Genomic DNA, 22,269 nt, shown 5'->3' with positions numbered 1-22,269 from the left:
AGTCGATGCTCTTCCATCTGGATTCTCTTCCCTTGGCAAACACAAATTCAAGAACTCCTCTCGTGCTTCTTCCACCAATTTCACCCGCTATCGAGTTTCCTCCAACAATCTTTCCGTGCTCCGGTTTCTGTCGACAATCTTCTGAAATCTCTGTCGGCGTTCAGCTTGCTGTGCCAGAATTAAATTCTCTTGCGCAGTACGGATTCCATCTTTTTCCTTAGCCTTATTTCGATCCTTGTTAAGCTGATTTGGCATTAATCTTCATTCCTCCCACCTTCCAGGTTCATAGGGCAACGGCTCCAAATGTTTACCGCATAGCTTAATTAAGTAATGCACATAGATAATGAACACGAATAGCAGAACTCCTTAGATTATTCACATATGCCAGAACATTACATTATGCTTCATAAGATGAATGATAGAAGATGAGATACAATGATCCCAGACGGGATATAAATACTATCCGTCGAACCTTCCCGGAGGAGTCCGTTGGCCACAAACATTATGTCCGCTACAAACTATTTACTTGTCGGCTACAAAATACAAAAACACTGACGACAATCACCCCGTCGGCTACAGAAACACTGATGACAATCACTCCGTTGGCTACAGAAACATCGAGGACAATCCAGTCGGCTAACAAGTACAATAACATGAACTAGTTCTGAGAATGTATTCCAAATACATTTAAAGTAAAGTCGCTTCAAACAGATTTTTTTTATATGCGCCTAATATGTAACCAGATGAAGATTTACAATAATATCCAAATGATTACAACCAAGAATAAAGCCAACTTGAAGGCATGAAGGTGAAATATACGCCCAGAAGGAAGTTGCGCTAGAATCCAGCTCTCAAATGTTGTATGTGAAAAAGTAGATGGCTGCCAGGCGCAGCTGTACAGTTGCAAAGTGTCCACATGTGGGTAAAATACCCAAACCCCAGCTAAAACTCTAACTCAATACTGCATTCCCCAGAAGAAACAATGCACAATCTCCAAGATACTTCTGACTGCAAGAATCCAGATCACTGTTTTGGGGGTTACGTCCCACTCAGGCAAAGCAAGTGGGTTTGGTGTTCCAAATGTTGAAAGCTCAATCAGAGCCCAAAACACAAATCCAAGATGTAATATATCAATAATGTCTTCGAACTTTGTCTTTACCTCCTTATGACCCACCAAACTTAGCTCGAACCCTAAAAGTGTCCCCATGTGGCATTGGGTTATAAAATAATATATTTCTCATTTTTAAAGTGGTCAAGTATCTAGAAAATGACCTTTTTCCCAATAGAAAGAAATCTGTTCACCGAAATGCTCTGAGTCAAAAGAGAAATATTTTAAAAAGTTCAAGATATTCACCCAGATGAGGCCAAAAAACCCCTTATTACTCCAAAATGGCTATAAGTTAGCCTTATTTAAATTATTAAAATGCTAACTTAGGAAAATATTTAAATATATTAAAGTATTTCCCAAATAGCGAATTGATAGCCAAAACACCTCTACAAGGTGAAACTGATCTCGTCACATCATGTGACTGATGCCGGATAATATGAAATAACTATTAGTCTCATCTCTCAAAAATAGAGATACTCCTAAAAAATAGTAATGTCTCCAAATCTCCCGAAACTGAAACCATAGAATGATCTCGTAGAGACTCAAGAATGTAACCCATCTCCACCTCCTAAAATGTAGGAAACTCCTCCTACAATTAAGGAACTACTCTCAATTGCTCTCCTACTGTATGAAACTCCAAATCTGAACACTGTGTACCTTGACTGAGTCCCTAAACATCACTGCCAGCCTACGAGACTCTAATGATAGGCCAACTCTATCGTCTCTGATGTCCACTCTAGAAAGGGGACATGACAATACTCCCTTCCTGGAGATTGCTTGTCCACAAGCAATGAACAAACTCCTGTTGCACCACTCTGATATACACTCCTAGGTGTGAGAAATGAAGCAGCACATCAAGGATCACCCAATCAAATGCACTGCATAGGATAATGCCAAGATCCCGCATTAGATGAGAGTGTTCCCACAACCAAGGTGGTAACATACTGGAATCCCTGTGAGACAAGGCGTCAAACAAAACAACACCCGGATTCCAACACCATCTGAATTAGCATCCATCCATCAGGTATAAATAGGGATAACTGGAAACCTCTATCATGCCATATCTCTTCGCAACCACTGTGATACCACCATGAAAGTAATAATCGTCCAAAGCATCATGTCTGCTAATACCCACATTATCCTGTAAACATTATCCTGGATGAAGTCTCTGTAATAAAGATGTGATAGCCCATGTCGGAATTTGCTTGACATACTATTGGATCATTTTTTGGTCCCACCAACCAATCCTCCCAAATTGCTGAGTCAAGTGCCTACAGTCAATAACTCTATCCTCTGAAGATGGGAGCACACTATCACAACACAGATAGTATAAGTCCTGCTCCAATATCCCCATAGCCTTATGAAGAGCATGGAAATCTACCATGGAAAATCGTCCACTATCCTGCTCATTAGTCATAAGAGCACTCCAACTGAGTGTAGATGATATTTGTCGAGTGACATCAAAGTGCTCAACCACTATGTCTACCCTCCTATCATCAACCCTAAGTTGTCTAATCAAGCGATAAGGAGTCTGAAAATGATAGTTCTCAGGCATGTGTACTACCTTTGAATCTGCACTATGGTAGAATATTGTGTCGGAGTCATGTACATCGCTGTAAGGAGTATCCGGTATGCATTCACTAATGCATGTATCCTCATTTATAGTACTGCAACTTTGTACCTCTGAGACCACCTCCTCTGTCAATGATGAAACTGCTGTCATCACACTATGCTCACTCTCATTAGCTCCCCATGTGTCTGCACATACAACCAAATCACGATCTTGGGATTCAATGTCACTATGAGTAAACACTACTCTAATTTCTAGGGTATGGTCTAAGAAATCAAACTCATCATGACATGAAGTCTCATCACCCAATGCCTCTGAAATACCTATGTCCAGATTACTCTCTTGTGCAAACTCACCAAAATAATCCTGACCCTCTGTATTACTTGTTCCATCCAAATCAATGTTGGTTCCATTGGAAGAAATGAAGATCTAATGGATGATTCCCTTTGTTTCCTTGCATCATCTATCTGATTATGGCATTCTTTGACTCTTTGGAGACGATGTCTTGCTTGGGCAGCAAGTATCTTTGCTTGAATAGCTCTATCTAACCAATATTTATTCAATCTTTGGCAATGTTTTATATCATCTACCCCAAAGTACACAAAATCAGGCTTATGATGACTTGTACCATTCCCATCATCATGTCCCATGCTTGCACCAAGTGTACCCTCAAATATAGAATACAAATCATTGTTCTCTTCTTGACCAAAGGATGCCACATCTTGAGGTAACGAAATTGTGTCACTGCTGTTATGAACTTCAGAATATTATGATGTGTTCTAGTTATATTTTTTACCCCTTTAAGTGTATTATCATAGAAAGCCTCATGGCCACCACTTGCATAGGGGCCTTTAGGACTATTCCCAAGTGAAAGAGTTACCATATTACAAGAAGGGTGTAAGCTATCACTGCCCCAAATCAGAGTTGTGGGAGCCTTCTCCATGCTTCCATTCCAATCATCAAACAACACCACATCTTGATTTTTCACATGCTTAGATAGAAGTGGCTCAAAGAAGTCTTCAACTTGGCTTCTATGAGATTCAAAATTAGACTGCCTGCATACTAAACTTGTCATCCCATTCTTAAGTTGAATACCATCATCAACATCATTACCTCCATTTGAAATAAATATTACCTCGTGATTTGAACTGCTGTTGCAAATTTCAGAATAGGCCTCACACCTTGGTGTCACATTTCCAACATCTCTAATGGTTTGTCCCCTGATTGTAATCTCTTCCAATTTGTGGCCAATGGCTTCTTTATTATCATTTCATATTTCTTTCTCCTTTTGCTACTAAAAGGAGCTTGTAGATACCCAGTTATCATCTGCTTCAAGTACACCCATAAATTTTGTAAAGGAAAGTAGGTTGCGTATCTCCTTAGGAAGAGAAAAATATTGATGGTAGCTACTCATAACTGCAACATTGAATGTCTTAGCAAGAGGCATCTTACTTGTGCTTGTTAGCGAAGATGAAATCTTAGAGCACCCATTTTTATTTCTAACCATGGTAAGATCCTGGTCTATTCCAAACCCTTGCTCAAGTTGAGCTCTCCTGCATGTATAAAATTCGTGTATCTCAGCTATTAGATGCATAGATTTGTATTCAATCCACCAACTAGTGACTAGCTAGATGCTAATATGAATTATGAAAACTTTTGATCCAGTACCTAGATGTCAAAATGAATTATCAAAACTTTTTATCCAATACCCAGATGCCAAAATAAATTATCAAAACTTTTTAGCCAGTACCCAGATGCCAAAATAAATTATCAAAACTTTTTAGCCAGTACCCAGATGCTGAAATGAATTATCAAAACTTTTTAGCCAGTACCCAGATGCTGAAATGAATTATGAAGACTTTTGCTGAAATCTGTTGTGACAATTTCTCACAAACCCTACAGGCTAGCAAGATGTAAGCTTTGATACCACTAGAAGATCCTTGATGGATTTCTTCCGCTGATCTGCTGTAATTTTATATTTTTAAATTTGTTTTCCTTGTTTATTAAAATTTTCTTGCCGAGCTAGACAAAAGTTGCAAAAGGGTTTCATTGTTTTATATTTTTGATGATTTTTCAATAAGTAATAACAAAAGTACAATAACATGAACTAGTTCTAAGAATGTATGTCGTCGGTAAATTGGTGTATCAGTTGACGGGTCCCTTCGAGAAGGTTCTTTTTATGTAGCCGACGGGCCCTTCGGTAATTGTCATGTGGCCGACGGACCCCTTCGGGAAGGTTCTTCGGAAAGTATTTATACACCTTCTTGGGTTATTGTAAATGATCATCAGAAGCATAATGTAATGTCTTTGGCATATGCAAATAAAACGAGTTGTGTTGTTATTATCTATTGTCTGTGTGCATTAATTTTTTTACCCCAGTACGGTAAACATTTGGCGTTGTTTCCCGATGGACCTGGTACAAAGGCGGATGGATGAAGACTAAATGCCGAATCAACTGAAAAAGAATAAGAATATGCTGAAGGAAAATGATGAAATATGCACCGCGCAGGAAAATTTAATTTTGGCACAACAGGCCGAACGTAGACGGAGGTTTTAGCAAATTCTCGACGGACACTGTAGCATTGTAGAATTGTTGGAGGAGACTCGATAGTGGGTGGAATTGGTGGAAGAAGCAAGGGAGGAGTTTCTGAACCTGCATATGCCAAGGGAAGAGAATCTAGACGAAAGAGGATTGACTCGTATGGCTCGAAGTGCCGAGGGAGTACGAGTGTGGAGTGAACTCTTCATCCGAGATACACTTCTGGAACGGACAGCTTCGATTTACGAAAACCCTTCTTCACCGAATACCACGACTGTCGGAAACAGCAGCGCAAGTGTGTAGATCAACACGGGTGTGCAAAACAGCGCGAGTGTATAGAACAACGCGGGAGTGCAAAATAGCGCGGGAGTCCAAAACAACGCAAGTACACAACAAACCCCTCAACTTCGAATAGTAATATAAGGACCAAAAGAAAAGTTGCCAAAATTCGACGGTGATGGAGCAGCCGATTTGATCCGACATTGTAAAACATGTGAAACAATTTGGAGGGCGAACGACATAACAGATACAAACGAATGGGTCCAACAGTTTCTGGCAAACCTACAGGGTGTCGCAATTGATTGGTTTGCTGACACAGATCCCCAGAAATTAACCACTTGGGACAAACTTAAGGAGTTTACTGCTGAATTTCAACTGTTGCGCGACGACAACAAAATTGTAGCGGAGATATATAATACAAAATAAGGGAAAAATGAAACAGTCCGAGTCTACGCCAGGAAATTAAAAGATTTGATAAATAAAATGGAAAATAAGTCGGCTGACAGACTGCAAATAAAGATGGTTCATTGAAGGCCTACACCCAAAGTTGGGGAAGAAGATGAATATTGTGCCGCCATAGTCATACACTGAAGCGTACAATCGAGCAATGAACCTGGAAAGTGAGCAGAAGACGAAAAAGAAGAAGAAAAGTAGCTCATTTGATTCAGATGACGACACATGTTCAGAAGAGGAGAGTAGCGATGATGAAATGGGGAGCAAGAAGGTCCGTGCCCTCCAAAAGGATATGATTCCGATGATGAAAGAATTCAAAAACATGCAGAAAGAGACCAAGGGAAACGAGCTATGGTGCACTAAGTGTAAGAAAGAAGGCCATATGAAGGGATCCTGTCCAAAGGACCAATTTTGCCAGATTTGCCAGATCATGGGACATTCCATAAAGGAATGCCCTTTTAATTTGAAAACAAGAGGACCTTAGCAAGTGCTCCTCACACAGGAGGCTTCTGCGTTAGGAGGGAGTAGGAATACTAGTACGGAGGGTGCTACGTTGGGTGGGTACAGAAATAATCAGCGAGGACAAAACAACAACAATGGCAACAATAATAATGGCAGTAGGAGTCGAATTCAATATGATGCAAACGACCGACCCATAGTTCAATGCCGAGCATGTAATTTGTGGGGCCGCTTTGCCCGAGACTGTACAACGGAGAACACAACAAAATTATTATACAAATGGTGCAGACCCGACAATCTTGAAGATGCCAAGTGCTCAAAGTCAGGAGTAAATTTGATCACCATCGGGACAGACGAAGATGAGGTTTTGGCCATCACACAGAAGTAAGCAAAAATGTACCTCGACCTGGCAGAAGAAAAGAAGTGATTGGAGAAAGCGCAGGCAAAGATCCAGAAAGCAACGTAGGCAGAGAAAGCACACCTGAAGGACACTACTGGTACCTCCGTACAAAACTGCGCAGAACAAAACATTGTATGACAAATATTACAAATTGAGGTATCCGTGAAAATAAATGATCTGTTGCTCACTATGCCTCAACTTCGTATAACACTCATGAACATTGCTCCAATTGCTAAGTTACCACCAGAACAAGGAAGGGAGAAAGAAGGTGGCACAAGTACAGAAGATCTGATGCTGCTAGCCCTCTCATCTAGCCAGCATCCGACAGTTGTCAAAATGGGTATTCTCGGGACTATTTTGACAGACACGATTGTGGACGGAGGGTCCGGTATCAATGTGTTACCAAAGGATACTTGGAAGAGGTTGGGACAGCGGACATTGTGGCCACCTATATTCCAGTTGTTAACAGTCGACCAACACGGAATCAAACCATTGGGAGTCTTGACAGCACAACTAGTAACTATTGGAACACAGCCATTCCTGCTTGACTTCGTTGTGATCCCGCTGAAGAGGGAAGGATACGATGCCATTATAGGCCGGGGGTGGTTCATTCAAACCAAAGTTAAACACGACAAGAAGAAAAACACTTTATCACTCGAAAGCAAAGGGCGGAAATACATCATTGATTTACACACCTAGATGGTCGCGGAAGAAGCTCTGTCATCAGATTCCGAAGAAGAAGAGGATGAAGGAAGGCAGTGTATGGAATTAGATAAGGAGGGAGTCTTGCAGTTGGAAGGAGACGACGATTTGGATTCAGTGAACAGTCTCTACCACTGGCAGATGGAGGACTATGAACTATTTCAGAGCTGCAACGTACTGACGATAGAGAAAGGACACAACGATGATGGATTTCCAAGAGAATTCACGGAAGTAAAAGAGGGGGATGCACTGCTCGATGAAACACCCGCCCATGCATTCATTGAAGGGGAGCCCATCAAATACAACGAAGCCACATTGCAAACAATGAATTTGGGGGATGAAGCAGAACTAAAGAACATACTGGTGGGAGATAACTGGGATCTAGTACTCAAAGCAGTGGCATTCAAGATATTTTTGGAATACAAAGACGTATTCGCGTGGACATACAAAGATCTGAAAGACATCGCATCCTGTTGGTCGAAGGTGCAGTTCCCGTACGGAAGCGACCCTATAGGATGAACAAGAACTACGCGGCACGGGTTACAGAAGAGATCAATTGAATACTAGAAGCCGATATTATTTTCAAGGTGCAGACAAGTGAATGGGTGTCCCCCATAGTAATCTCATTGAAGGACACCACCCAGATCCGGATATGCATTGACTTTAGATGCCTTAATGCAATCACAATCAAGGATCCCTTCCTGATTCCATTTACAGACAGTATATTGGAAGAGGTCATAGGACATGAAATTTATTCCTTTATGGACGGGTTCTCCGGATACAATCAGATTTCAATAGCAGAGGACAAATTGAAGACTACATTTGTCATAGAAGATGGGGTGTACACATATAACCGGATGCCATTCGGCTTGTGTAATGCACCTGCTACATTTCAGCGAATCATACTACACATCTTTGACAAAATATCCATCAGAAACTTTAAGGCATTCCTAGATGATTGGTCAGTATTCAACGCCGAGGACAAACATCTAGCAGCGTTGGGTGAATGTATGGAGAGATGTCGACAGGTGCGACTAGCCTTGAATCCAAAGAAATGCAAATTCATGGTTCTACAGGGAAGACTGCTCGAGCATATGGTCTGTAAAAAGGGCTTGAAGACAGATTCAGACAAGGTCAGAGTCATATTGGAAATGCAGCCATCCACCAATGTAATAGAGGTAAAATCTTTCCTAGGACACATAGGTTACTACAGAAGGTTCATCAAAATTTTTGCCAAGGTATCATACCTGCTGGATAGGTTAACATGCAAAGGAGAGTTGTTCAGATGGGCGAAAGAATAGGATGAGGCATTTGAAGGGCTCAAGGTACGACTGGCTACGACACCTATCTTGGCATACTTGGATTGGAACAAGGAGTTCCATGTTCATGTCGACGCATCGGACTATGCGATTAGAGCAACCTTGGTAGAGACAGGTAGCCACAGGTTGGATCACCCAATATACTTTGCCAATCGACTGTTATCAAAAGCTAAGCAAAACTATAGTACAACAGAACGTGAAGCATTGGGAATGGTCTATGCCGTGCAGAAGTTCTGTCACTACTTGTTGGCGACGCCATTCATGTTCTATGTTGACCATCAGGCTCTGCTATATATGATCAATAAACCTGTCATTCAAGGCAGAATCAGCAGGTGGTTGCTTCTGTTGCAGGCATTCACCTTTAAAATAATTGTATGGCTTGGGAAGAAACATGTCAGCACAGACCATCTGTTGAGAATCAAAATAGGGGAACCCGCAAACGGAGTGAACAATGATTTTCTTGATGCATAGTTGTTTCAGATTGTAGTACTGCAACAATGGTACACAAGCATTGGAGAATACCTCTCGACAGGTCAATTCCCAAGTGAGATGACACCAAATGAAAGGCGCAAATTAATAATTAGGAGCCGTACCTTCCAATTGATCAACAGATTACTATACAAGATGGGGCCTAATCACATCCTCCGAAGGTGTGTGTTAGAGGAAGAAATACATGTTAAAGGAAGCACATGAGGGTCTAGCAGGACACATGGGACCTGATACAACAGCATAGAAAATATTACTGGCAGGATTGTGGTGGTCGATAATGTACAACAATGCGTGGGAATGGGTTGTCGGGTGTGACACTTGCCAACGGGCCGAGAAGTCGCTGAAGAGAGACTTCATGCCGCTGAAACCCTCTCAAGCACAGGAACTCTTCGAACGATGGGGATTGGATTTCATCGAACCTCTGAAGGTGAGCAAGACTAGAAGGTGCGGATACATTGTTGTCGCAATGGAGTACTTGACCAAATGGGTAGAGGCACGCGCACTACCAGATAACTTAGCCGTCAGCACAAGAAGATTTATTTATGGGCAGATCATTACCAAGTATGGAATTCCATTGCAGTTAACAAGTGATAGGGGTGGACATTTCGTTAACCATGTTATTCGACTGCTCACCACTGAATTTAAGATTTACCACTCATTATCGAGCCCGTACTACTCGAGAGCAAACGGACAGGCCGAGGCTACAAACAAAATCCTAGTATCAATTATCTACAAATCTTGCGCGGTTGAAGGTGAAGATTGGGAGGAAAAATTACCCTTTGCCTTTTGGGCATACCGCACGGCGTACAAGGTGACAACAGGGCACACACCATTTCAGTTGATGTTCAAATAGGAGGTAGTGGTATCGGCTGAGTTCATGATACCAAGCCTGCAGATCGCTTTGGAAAATAAGTTAGGCGACATAGCAAGCTTGAGGGAGAGACTGCATAATCTGAACAAGCTCGAGGAGAAGAGATTATAGGCACAGTGGGCCGCAGAGGTAACGCAGAACAGGCGCAAGGCATGGCATGATAAATACTTGAAGTTGAACGATTCCAATCAGGTCAGTGGGTGTTGAAGTATGAAGAAAGAAACGAAATCAAACCAAGCAAATTCAAAGTCAGATGGGTCGGGCCATACCAGACCCAAAAGGTAGGTAACAATGGAGCAATAAAATTGTGGACCTTGGATGGACAAGAAGTGCCTCAGGTAGTGAATGGGTCGAAGCTAAAGATGTACCATGCCAGGAAGAACCCCTCATTATCACATAATGAGCTTTGAATGACTCCCTCGTCGTCGCAGGATGGTGAAGTTTGGAGGGAAAATTGAGTTTGTTGTATTTAAAAATTTCAAAAAAAAAAAAAAAGTGGAAAAAGTGTTTGTATAGTAACTTGTCGTGTCCTAAAAGCCATCGTACGACAACTTAAGGTACTCTGAAGGGCACCGTACGGTGGCCTTGCAATGAAGTTTTAATTGTGTGGAAAAAGTGTCCGTATAGTAACTTGTCGTGTCTCGAAAGTCATCGTACGACACCTTAAGGTACTCTGAAGGGCACCGTACGGTGGCCTTGCAATGAAGTTTTAATTGTTGCTACTGTACTGATTTGGAAGATTACACCGTTTGGATTTTGGAGAGGTAGATTAAATTCCAACTTGGCGTACGGATTCCCCATTCTGGTGTATGGATTTTGCATGTTTTGGCATACAGATTTGGGTATGGATTTTGGAGGCTATTGTTGTTTCCACTGTACAAATCTTGAGTTTAACAGATTTCATGAATAAAAATTGCAATGCGGATTTTGTATGGTTCTAAGGAACGGACTTCAAAGATTGAAGAACTTTTTGATTGCAAAGGTCCATACAGATTTTTAAAGGATTAAATTTTGTGGTTAGACACTGTACAGTGACTATGATGCACCTAGTATGCACCGTAGGGAAGTCTCGCAGGCACTTTTAATTTTTCTTCCTTGCACCATATGGATTTTTGAAGGCGAAACTTCCTGTTGGATGCCATACGGACTTTGAGATTAGAGATTGAATCACCTGTTGATCACCGTACAAACTTACAGGATTAAACTTGTCATACGGATTTCCTTCACAACAGCTTGGCGTACGGATTGTGAGGTTTTAATTATATGTTTGACAACGTACGTATTATGAAGGATTACTGCATATTGCTACTGTACGGATTTTGATTTGTTGCCGTACTACTTTGGAGGTTTAGTCTATTGATTAGAGCCATATAGATTCCGTATGCTATTGGAAGTTTAAGTTTGATTATTGGTGTTGTACGGATTTTGTAGGCAAATTTAGGTAAGCTTTAGTTGCTAGCGTACAAAAATTTCAGGAGAGCACCACTGTACGAAATTGGACAGTATAATTGCTGGATGATGCTCTATGGATTCTGCATATAATCGAAGGTTGTTTCCCACAACCTCATACTATCCGTACTGGGCCTTGTTCTTTTCCAAATGAACATTGATGCATGCTAAGAAGATTTCAGCGGATTAATTGCACTCGGTTTTGTAAGCCATCTACCAAGTATGGTGCTATTCGTACCACTCTAGGTGATAGCACTTTCTATACCTTTAGAGGAGGAGCCATATGGATCCATACGCTTCTAGGAAGGAAGCAAATTGCTATCTACAGGGAAATAACTGAATAACTGACCTAAGAATAATGGAGTCTGCAGGCAAGAGAAAATGGAAAAAACAATTGGAACAATCTATAGTTGAGGAGGGTAAGATAATGGTGACTACAGGTAACTAGAGTGAGGGCAGCAACAAGCAAAAATGAAAAGCTCAAGCACCTGCAACTACTAAGATCACACCATAGACTATAGCATTTGAAGGGTTGAGTGGAATAGATTGTAGAAAGTGGTGGCAAGAAACTCCTGACAATCATGCAGTAAAAGCCAGCATTAGAAGGGCGTAGGTGGAATGGGCGATTCGGATGCCCATTTTTTGCATTCGGGATTACGAGGGTTTCCTGCACGCCATGATCGAGACTTATGGCAGGGGCTCTCGGAAGAGCACATTTCAGTACTTGGACAGAGACGTGGTCATTTCATTCAAGGTAGCAGACTTCACACGAGTGTTCGGCATACCAGGGCTGTAGGGCATGAAGGTTTAGCCTAAGAAAATTTCTAAAGAGGTAAAACTGTTTTTGGTTAGATTGGTATGCGAAGACATGATTGAAGCGGAGTAGGAAGCATTGGCTGAGACATCAAAGGGAAGGGGTTTGCAGAAAATAGACATCCGGGAGGGACCTTGGCAATGCCTAATGAACTTAGGCAAGAGCAGGCTTAGGAGATCATCTAGGGCATCCGATATCTCCTTTCTGCAGGTATCTTTGATGAATGGTATAATGAACGGGAAAGTGTATGATTGGGCATTTGTGCTGGCCGAACGTATGCACGAATTTATGACCCTCTAGCATAAGACATTTTATATGCCACATTATGCCATAGGACTGTTCCTCGATGCTACAACACAGATGATTCCAGAGGATGCGTTGGAGGCAAAACCTGGGCCATTAGCTCCCAGAGAACCCCTATCATGCAGTGGAGACACTTAGACTCAGCCATTGTGCAGAAAGGTCCTACAGGACAAAAAAGACCCCAGATGGATACAGGAGGTGATACGGACAACAAGCAATAGGAAACATCTTTTGAGGAGAACAGTGTGGGGGATGAAGAAGGGGAAGAAGATGACGAGGAGGTTCAGATTGTCACAGCCACCCCCTACTATTTCCCTGCACTACACTATTCGCCACTCCCTATTTGGTCCCAGTGGGTCTGCACATGGCTCACATACTAGGGTTTGGACAGACAGCAGCCGATAGTGATGATTGCAGCACCCCAACAGGTAGTTACAGTAGCAGCCCCATGGCAGCATGGGGTGAGGCCCACTCTAGTTCGACCAGGAGTTGGGTTTGCACAAGTGGCAATACCCATCAGCTAAGAGTGTATGCTAGCTCCTGTCGATGCACTTCCTGTAGCAGGAGTTGTCAAAGCACAGCTAGCAGGAGGAGTTGCCGAAGCACAGCCAGCAGCAGCAGTTGAGGCACCTATAGTAGAGAGCCTACCGGAAGGTGGAGAGGAGACTACCATGGAGGTACCCGACCTTCCCGTACAGGAGATAGCAGAGAGTCAGAGTATGCTTGGTGTGCACTTGGATGTCGTAGGGTCTGATGCAGTGGTTATGATGGATGCCTCACTTTTAGCATCACCGGAGCGAGATAGGGAGAGTAGAGCTCGGAGGATGAATACTTTTTTGAGTACATGGTTCCATCATACTTCGCCTCCCTGGATGGCCTATGTCCAAACTCCTACGGGAGATGATATGCTGGAGGTAGACACTCAGCAGGTGCAGGTAGCAGAGCCAATTCAGGGCATTGGACCGTCACACAGTACCATTGAGCGTATGGCGGACACTATGGAGACGGCTATGGGTGTGCAGTAGGAACACCCACTAGCGCAGGAGACAGGAATGAGAGGCATTTTTGGCTGATTTTGCAGCTCTAGCATCTTGGGCTCGCCAGGTGTTGGATTTGACGGAGACTTAGGCATTGGACTCAATCGTGAAGGAGCTAGAGGGAGTTATCCCATTTATGTGATTGGGTTGCCCAGTTACCTTCACGGTCTGTTTTGAGGAGCGAGGATGGCTGGATGTGGAGACTGATGAGATGTGTCAAGATTGGGCCACCACGGCAGATTTTGGTATGGAGAGCTGCGTGGAGGTTCTAATTCATGAGATAGTGAAGTTACACAGAGAGGCGTACTACACTCTTCGGAGGAGTCAGGCGGATCAGGTAGCAGCTGAGAGAGCTCAGGAGGAGTCAGCTACCAGGTTAGCTTCAGAGAGGGCAGCCTGGGAATCCGAGAGGGAAGCCCTGTTAGTCAGACAGAGTCAGTTGGTAGCAAAGAAGGAGCAGTTGGCAATAGAGAGGGAGCAGGCGGCAACTAAGGAGAAAGAGCTGGGAGAAGTTGGAGAGATGATGTAGTCAGCTCTGGAGCTTCAGATGGAAGTGAAGGCTGAGTTGAAGGTTCGGAAAGAACAAGTCTACAAGCTGCAGGCGGAGCTGAATGAGTTGAGAGCGCGGACCACTACGCCAGGGACCCATCCTACTGTTTAGTATTTACGTATTGATATCCTTGGGTTATTTGTTATTTTGAGTTTTGTTGTATGGTCATCCGAAGACGACTTTTCTTTTTGGGGGGGATGATGTTGTCGGTAAATTGGTGTATCAGTCGACAGGTCCCTTTGGGAAGGTTCTTTTTATGTAGCCGATGGGCCCTTCGGTACTTGTCATGTGGCCGACGGAAGATACATCAAATGGATGTAAAGACAACATTCCTAAATGGTGTCATTGATGAAGAAGTAACAACCAGGAGGATTTGTTATCCATGATAGGAATACTCATGTATGTAAACCAAAGAAAGCTCTTTATGGTCTTAAACAAGCTCCCAAGGCATGGTATGAGAGAATAGACAGTTACCTTATCAAATTGGGGTACTCAAGAAATGAAGCTGATCCTAATATATACTTCAAAGAATTAAAGGGTTATATGCTAATACTTGTTCTCTATGTTGATGATCTCCTAATAACAGGGGAAGATCACCTTATTGGTAAGTGTAAACAATCTTACATTTGAATTTGAAATGAAAGATTTAGGTCTATTACACTATTTTTTGGGATTAGAAGTATGGTAGAAAGAATACTATACCTTCTTGAATGAAGGCAAGTATACTACTGACATATTAAACAAATTTGACATGATGAATTATAAACTATTGTCCACACCTATGGAGACAAATCTTCATAAACTCAAAAGTGAAGCATCTAAATCCAAAGGCACAAATCCTACTTAGTACAAATAGATAATTGGATTTCTATGTACTTGGTGAATACCCACCTTGATATTTGTTATGCTACAAATGCATTAAGTCAATTTATGTGTGAACCCAAGAAGATCCATCTCATGGAAAGCCAAACACATTTTGAGATATTTACTAGGCACTATTGGACTTCGTGTAAAATATGATCATGTTGAGCTACAACTTCAAGGTTATTCAAATTCTGATGGGCTGACAATTCTATTAATCAAAAAGCACTACAAGATGTTTTAGTCTTGGGTCTGCTATGGTATCTTGGTTTAGCAGGAAACAATCTATAGTTAGAGTTCTACTGAAGCATAATACATTGTAGCATCTATGGGAGCTCGAGAAGTAGTGTGGTTACGGAAGTTATTGGTTGGACTATTAGGAAAGCCCCTAGATCCCATAGTTATACATTGTGATAATCGAAGTTACATTAAACTATCTGTGAATCTAGTCTTTCATAACAGGTCCATGCATATAGAGATTCCCTATCACTACGTCAGAGATATGGTGGACAAAAATGTTATCAAGTTGGTATATATCAACACTAAAGAGCAAACTGCCAACATATTTACCAAACCTTTTGCAAAATTAAAATTCGAATATTTCAAAGGTAAACTTGGTATGACAAAGATGTAAATGTAAATCCTGAGATTAAGTCTTAGTTTTCTTAATATATATATTTGTAGTTTTTTAAGAGTTGCTATAGTGCACATGTATTATTTTATGAAAGGTGACAATCTTTTATTGAATTGGATGTAAGGTCTCTATTGTAAGGTGACAGCCTTAACATTAGATTGACTTGTTATCATAGACTTCATTAATTTGTTATTCTAGAATGTACTGGTAATTATGATAAAACACATATCATGATTGACTACATTAAATTGTTGTCTTGAGATGTGCCGAAAATCATGATGCTGATATTGTTGTTTTGATTTATATTGATCGACTTCATTAAATTGTTGTCCCAAAGTGCTTGATGTCATGATAACTAAAGTATCATATAGTGGTAATACTTGTCATGATGGAGATCATGACATTTTGATTAAGTGCTATCTGGTAGACTACATTAAAATGCTGTCGTGGAGTGTGTCGGAGATCAGATAACCCATATCCTTCTAGGATATGATCTAATCTTTGAGAATAGTACCGCGATGAGAAAATTGTGATGTTTCCAATCCTCCCTCACTAAGAGGGAGTGTTAAGAATATAGCTTCGTTCGGATTGAAAACATATTGTAAATCAAACTGATATAGATAATAATAAGCATGTACACACATATATGGTTGAAATGAACACATTTACATACATACATACATACATACATACATACATACATACATACATACATATATATATATATAGTTGTGCGTGCATACTGTTTATTATATATCAGACTGAGCAAATGATTTACAATCATCTGCATAGTGTATAATGCACATAATGTATGAATATCGCTATGGTTGATATATGACCCATCGGGCTCTATTCCATCAGAGCCATTAATAATACCGGCTACTACATTAAAACAATGTGATTATGTTATCGAATAGTCATGCCCCTATGTGGGCATGACTTTCTATGTAGTATAAACTCAATAAACATATTGCAGAGAACATATCAATATACAACATACTTAGTATCTGCAATAAACAATCTCCAGCTTTGTATTACATCAGCGTTTGGCAATTCAATATTGTACAGTTTGACTGGCATATCTGAAGATAACCATTTGTATTCTGATTTGTATCTGTTAGTCAGTAACAAAGATTAATATAAGAATAAAGTCAAGTCTGAGTCTACAAGGATCATCTTATCCTATCTATTGAACAAGTAAATTAAAGCATATATTTACTCTATCTTTGATTCTCATTCCTTAACAAAGATTTTCATCAAGCGGATGGGTTATCAATTCCTTGGTTAATGTTGATTCATTCTAGTACTTGTAGCATACATTTTGATCATATGTTAGATATCTGAAAACTACTATTTCTGTGCAGTTTCCTGTCACTGTTTTGGCAGGCAGTAGGCAGAAATATGTTATTGTTTTAAGTCATAGTATGTGTGGGTCTGGGTGTGAAGCATCAGATTGGTCAGAGGATTGCTATGTGGGATCTATTTGCATCCTTTATGTTGAGTTTAACCTCGATCTCTGCATCACCCCATCCTCTAACAGTAACTATAGAGTGAATAAAACCTTCGGACATGATGTCAAGTAACAAAGCTATCCCTCCCTTTATCGAGATACATTAAGATCAGCTTCAAAAAAAAAATCGTGACTTTGGAAAACAATGATTTTGCAAAAATCGTCATAAGCAGTAAGACCCACGAACATCAGTAAACTCCAGTAGATTTGTAGGAATAAGATTCGCCACTGAAACCTGACAATCCAAAACCCTCTTCCAGAAAGTATGATTTAAAATAAACAATCATCAAAACATTAAGCAATTTTGTAAAATATTGTCAAAACTCTTCATTTTGAGGGGAAAAACAGAAAAAATCCATTATTTAAAAAAAATGACAAAAAAGACCAGCAATCCTATGACAGAGAAAACTTTGATTTTAATGGAACACAAAGGGCAAAGAACCTTTTATAAAATATTGTAATTTTTGTGGAAAAAATCAAGCAAAACCAAAAAATGTAACAGAAAGTCTGATAATTTTTTGGAAAAATAAATTTTAAAACTCCCTCTTGAAATGAAAAAAAAAAACTCTCTATTTATGATTTTTTTGTGGGAAATAAATTAGCAAAACCTCCATCCATTACTTTTGTAAAATACAAAACCAAAAAACACCAGAATACTAAATACCCACAGTTTTTTCAAAAAAGAAGTGCAAAACACTAAAAATGTAGAAATCCTTGCACTATGGTCAATGCCCTTCATAATGTGGTGAAACAAGAAACATATCACGTGTTAAATAGAAAAGTCCCACATTTGTTTGCCAAATAAATGTGCAAAGTAAAAAAACAACAGACTTCACATGGTTGAAGAACCTTCAGTAATTCCATGTTTTTTAGAAAATCGTGCAAAACACTGAGCCATCATACAGAGAAACATACTGCAAGATCATTGTAAAAGCAAAAACCCGTCCAAAAGGTCTTCACACAAAAGAACATCTTCTTGTGCAAAAAAAGCAGATCCATCACATATAGAAAATCGTCAATCAACAAACTCAATGCCAACACTGAGCCATCATACAGAGAAACATACTGCAAGATCATTGTAAAAGCAAAAACCTGTCCAAAAGGTCTTCACACAAAAGAACATCTTCTTGTGCGAAAAAAGCAGATCCATCACATATAGAAACTCGTCAATCAACAAACTCAATGCCAATCTCTGAAGAAGCCCTTGATTTCTTTGTAGTAGAAGTCTTTCATGCGGTAAAAACCTAGACTTCACACGGTTAAAAAGAGCACAAGAAGAACTAAGATGCAAAAGCTCTTGGTCAAGGTTGTTGATTAAGAATTAAAAAAACTTCTGTTATTTGCAACATAAATTAATATCACATTTTTTAATGAAAAAGCAAATAAAACATTTCTAGGAAAGAATTCCAGGTAGATACCCACAATTTTTTTAAAGAAAATTTGTCAAAATAATTAGTTAGTGTTGATACCATGAATGATAATTGATTGATTGAATGAATAATTACATAGGAGACCACCTTATAAGAAAATACAAAGGCGATGTTTCGTAAGAAAGCAATCGTTAACTGAGAACTAAAATAGAAACATACTAAACTATCTGACTAGGTACATTAGCTGACTTAAATGACCCTTATAAGTTAAATACTAATGGTATAATATTATTCTAAATATTTTCTATGCAAAGGATTTGTTGATCTTTAATTACTATTGATTGGTATTTCTTAATTATCCATTTACTATATAGTTAGGAATCATGAATAACTGCAAGGTTTATAGAAGAATTGAAAAGGCACATTGCTGTAAAGTTATACTTTAATGGGACAAGCATAATTGACATCAGGTCAACAAATGGATGACCAATCAATTAATGATTTATTTGCTTGACTGTATGTCTGCTCTTATACCGCCATTGATTCAGTCACCAGATCATGGACCTTTAGGGCATTGTTCAATCATGACTTCTATAGCAACACCATAATGGGGAGTTTGAGTGAATGAAATCAAAAGCCCAGAAGGGGTATTGACTAGCTATTGCTTGAGATATTGAAGTGCAGATATACCCAAGATTGGCAGTTCCAATACCTCCACTGATCCTAAAGTCTATTTTTCAGCATAAAATTATATGAGAAACTACTGTACCTTCACGTGAATGTTTTACCATGTCAAGAGTTCTATTGTGATGGTCTTGGTAAAAGATTGTTGCCACCTACATGGAGGTACTCACAGAGATTCAGCACCTAGGAAGGTTCCGTAATATTTTACTAAAACAACTAAAGTTTTAATCTAGACTGGAAATCGATGAGCAATCTTTCAACAATTGATTCCACATAGCTGATCATTTTTCTAGTATTAGCATTATTTTCTTTCCAACTGGTAGATATGGGAGTATAGTACCTTTTGATTTTTCATTCTGGTTATGTTGCACCCACTAAATGAAAATATTTCCTATGAAATATAATGCATGGATAGATGTTAAACCTAGTCTAACCTCCAGCTAACAAAGTTATATGGTAAAATTGAATTCTATTATTTCTTTACAGAGACATTTTAAGAAAAGGATTCCTTGTTAAATGTTAAGCTTGTCTGCACTAACTTTTTATAGACTTACTCTTATCAATAGTCAGCTATAACATAGGAAGAACAGTCCTACAATATTGAATTATAGGTCTGTACAGATAGCTATTACTTAATACATCGGCAATGTTTAAACTTTTGGTGCTCAACACCACTTGATACTTTACAATACTTTATTAATAAAAATATTTATGCACTATTCTTACTGACGGATTTGGACATTCACAATGGTAAAATATGATTATTATTAAGATAATTAACTCTCCACAAATGGATAAAAAGACTAGGAGGCTAGAAGTGCTATTTTGAATTGCTTCTTCCTATTGTCTTAGATGATTTAGGCTTAAAAAGATAAATGTGAGAGGTGTCAAGACTAGATTGCATATGTACTAGAGTCATGTATTTAATTGTTTTGCCTCTATAAAAATAGCTCAGAGCTGTTGATAGTGGTGTATAATAGTTCTTCTATTGGAAAGGATTCCAAATTTAATTGAGGTCAATGAAACCTTGAACGTTGAAATGCTTTAAAACCAAAGGAATTTCTGTGTTATTTCACTTCAACAGAAGAAAACACATCCTTGTGTAATCTACTTTTTGGAGTACTTGTACTACAAATTTCGGAAGAAAATACTTGAATCAACATCAATTGACTAATGCAACTGATAACACTAGTAAAGTCATCATATCAGACGACTGCCCCCATTTATTTTGGAGAGAGTTGCTTTTTCATTTGAGATCACATCCCATAGGAACTTGATACTGACCAGAGTGACTTATTCTCACAAGTTTGAAACTTTAGAAAACTAAAGTTGACTCATAAAGCATAATCAAATCCTCATTCAAAGCTTCTAGGATAATTCTTTCACAAATTCTTTTATATTTTCTGTAATGCTACACCATCTTTTAGTCTGGCATTACCAACATTACATTGTCCAATTTCATCCCAAATGAATTTGGAGTGTTCATCTTCACTTAAAATAGCCACAAAAGAGAGCATGAAAGGCAAGATTTTACGAAGGATGGTTATGAAAGACATTTCCATAATATGAACTCTTGCAAAAGAATTTAGAGACAATACCTTGTTCTTGTAGAAGACTTCTTATGTCTTCAGAACCAAGAGAAGCCACTGCACGAAGCATGCGTAGTTTTAAATCTTTTAAATCACAAGGTCCATATTTAGGAGTGCCCTGAAAAATGTGATAAGAGAAAGTTAATACAATAGTTTTGTTTCAACTATATTTTAATTTCTACTTGTATCTAAAGAAAAAGAAATTTATTGCTGAAAATACAGATTTTCTTGTTAAATATTTGCACAAAAATCAAGATAAACAACTATAAAGCACCAGGAATTACCCTTCCAAAATGAAGGAAAAACCCAGCCACCCAATAAGATCACTTTTATTGATAATAAAATTCAAGTGTACAATGTCTTTCGCTTAAAGCAATATATAACACAACAGAGACTCTTCACATTACAACTGAAGGTCTCTTAAATTTCCCCAAAATATGAATCTTCATTTTCAAGTACACAACTCTTTGAACTTCCATGCCTCAATGCATGTGATATGACATGTCTTTTATACTTAATATTACAATTATTACCATAAATGTCCTCTTTAGTTGAAGGTGACCATAACAATATTAACACTCGAAGATAAAGATCTCTATCGCAACTACAATCTCCAACACTCCCTTTTAGCAAGAGAGAGTCTTTAGCTGAACAGTCACACAAGGCTGCAACCAAAATATCAATGATAAAATCTAATCACATAGATCCTATTAAATTCATCAAATCAATCAACATGAAAACCTTGCAAGAAACACAACCAGCTTTCATCACACATTCTCTCAACATGATGTTGTCATGGCTCTCAACATGACACTAAGAGAACAATATATTCATTGTGATATGAATATCAGGATTTAACTGTGTGATTTTGAGTCAAACTCGATGACCCATATTTCATGGGTAGTGATTCAACATGAATCCATCTCTCACGAGAATAAATGGAACACTTAGCACTCATTGGATCTAGGTGATGCTCACAGGGGTGAAACACCGGGACTTTCCGGGAGGTCACCCATCCCAGTACTACTCCAGCCTGAGCGCGCTTAACTACGGAGTTTCCTCCATAGTTAAACCCAAAGCTTGCAACCCCATTTGCAAAACCTTCACCAAGTGTTGTGCCTTATGAACCATTCATTAGAAAGCCCCTTAAGCTCATTAATTGATAAGTGGGAGATAATTTCCACAGCTAGTCAAATTGTGCTATGAATATCAGGATTTAACTGTGTGATTTTGAGTCAAACTCGATGACCCATATTTCATGAGTAGTGATTCAACATGA

General features: G+C 39.4%; 1 protein-coding gene across 3 annotated transcripts in view; it reads right to left on the bottom strand.

Moving 5' to 3' along the window:
• Positions 1-22,269, bottom strand: part of LOC149565731 (uncharacterized) — a 228,421-nt gene that overhangs the window by 38,888 nt on the left and 167,264 nt on the right. For all 3 annotated transcript variants that reach the window (XM_089819227.1, XM_089819226.1, XM_089819228.1), the window contains exon 10: positions 21,000-21,108. In XM_089819227.1, coding sequence (XP_089675353.1) covers positions 21,000-21,108 — 109 coding nt within the window. The remainder of the gene's footprint in view (positions 1-20,999; positions 21,109-22,269) is intronic.

The sequence above is a fragment of the Cupressus sempervirens genome, chromosome 3, assembly GCF_028749045.1.
Source record: "Cupressus sempervirens isolate cs-2001-9-10 chromosome 3, ASM2874904v1, whole genome shotgun sequence".
Lineage (NCBI taxonomy): Eukaryota > Viridiplantae > Streptophyta > Pinopsida > Cupressales > Cupressaceae > Cupressus > Cupressus sempervirens.
Note: the sequence above shows the minus strand (reverse complement) of the source record. Positions and strands in the feature narration are given on the sequence as shown.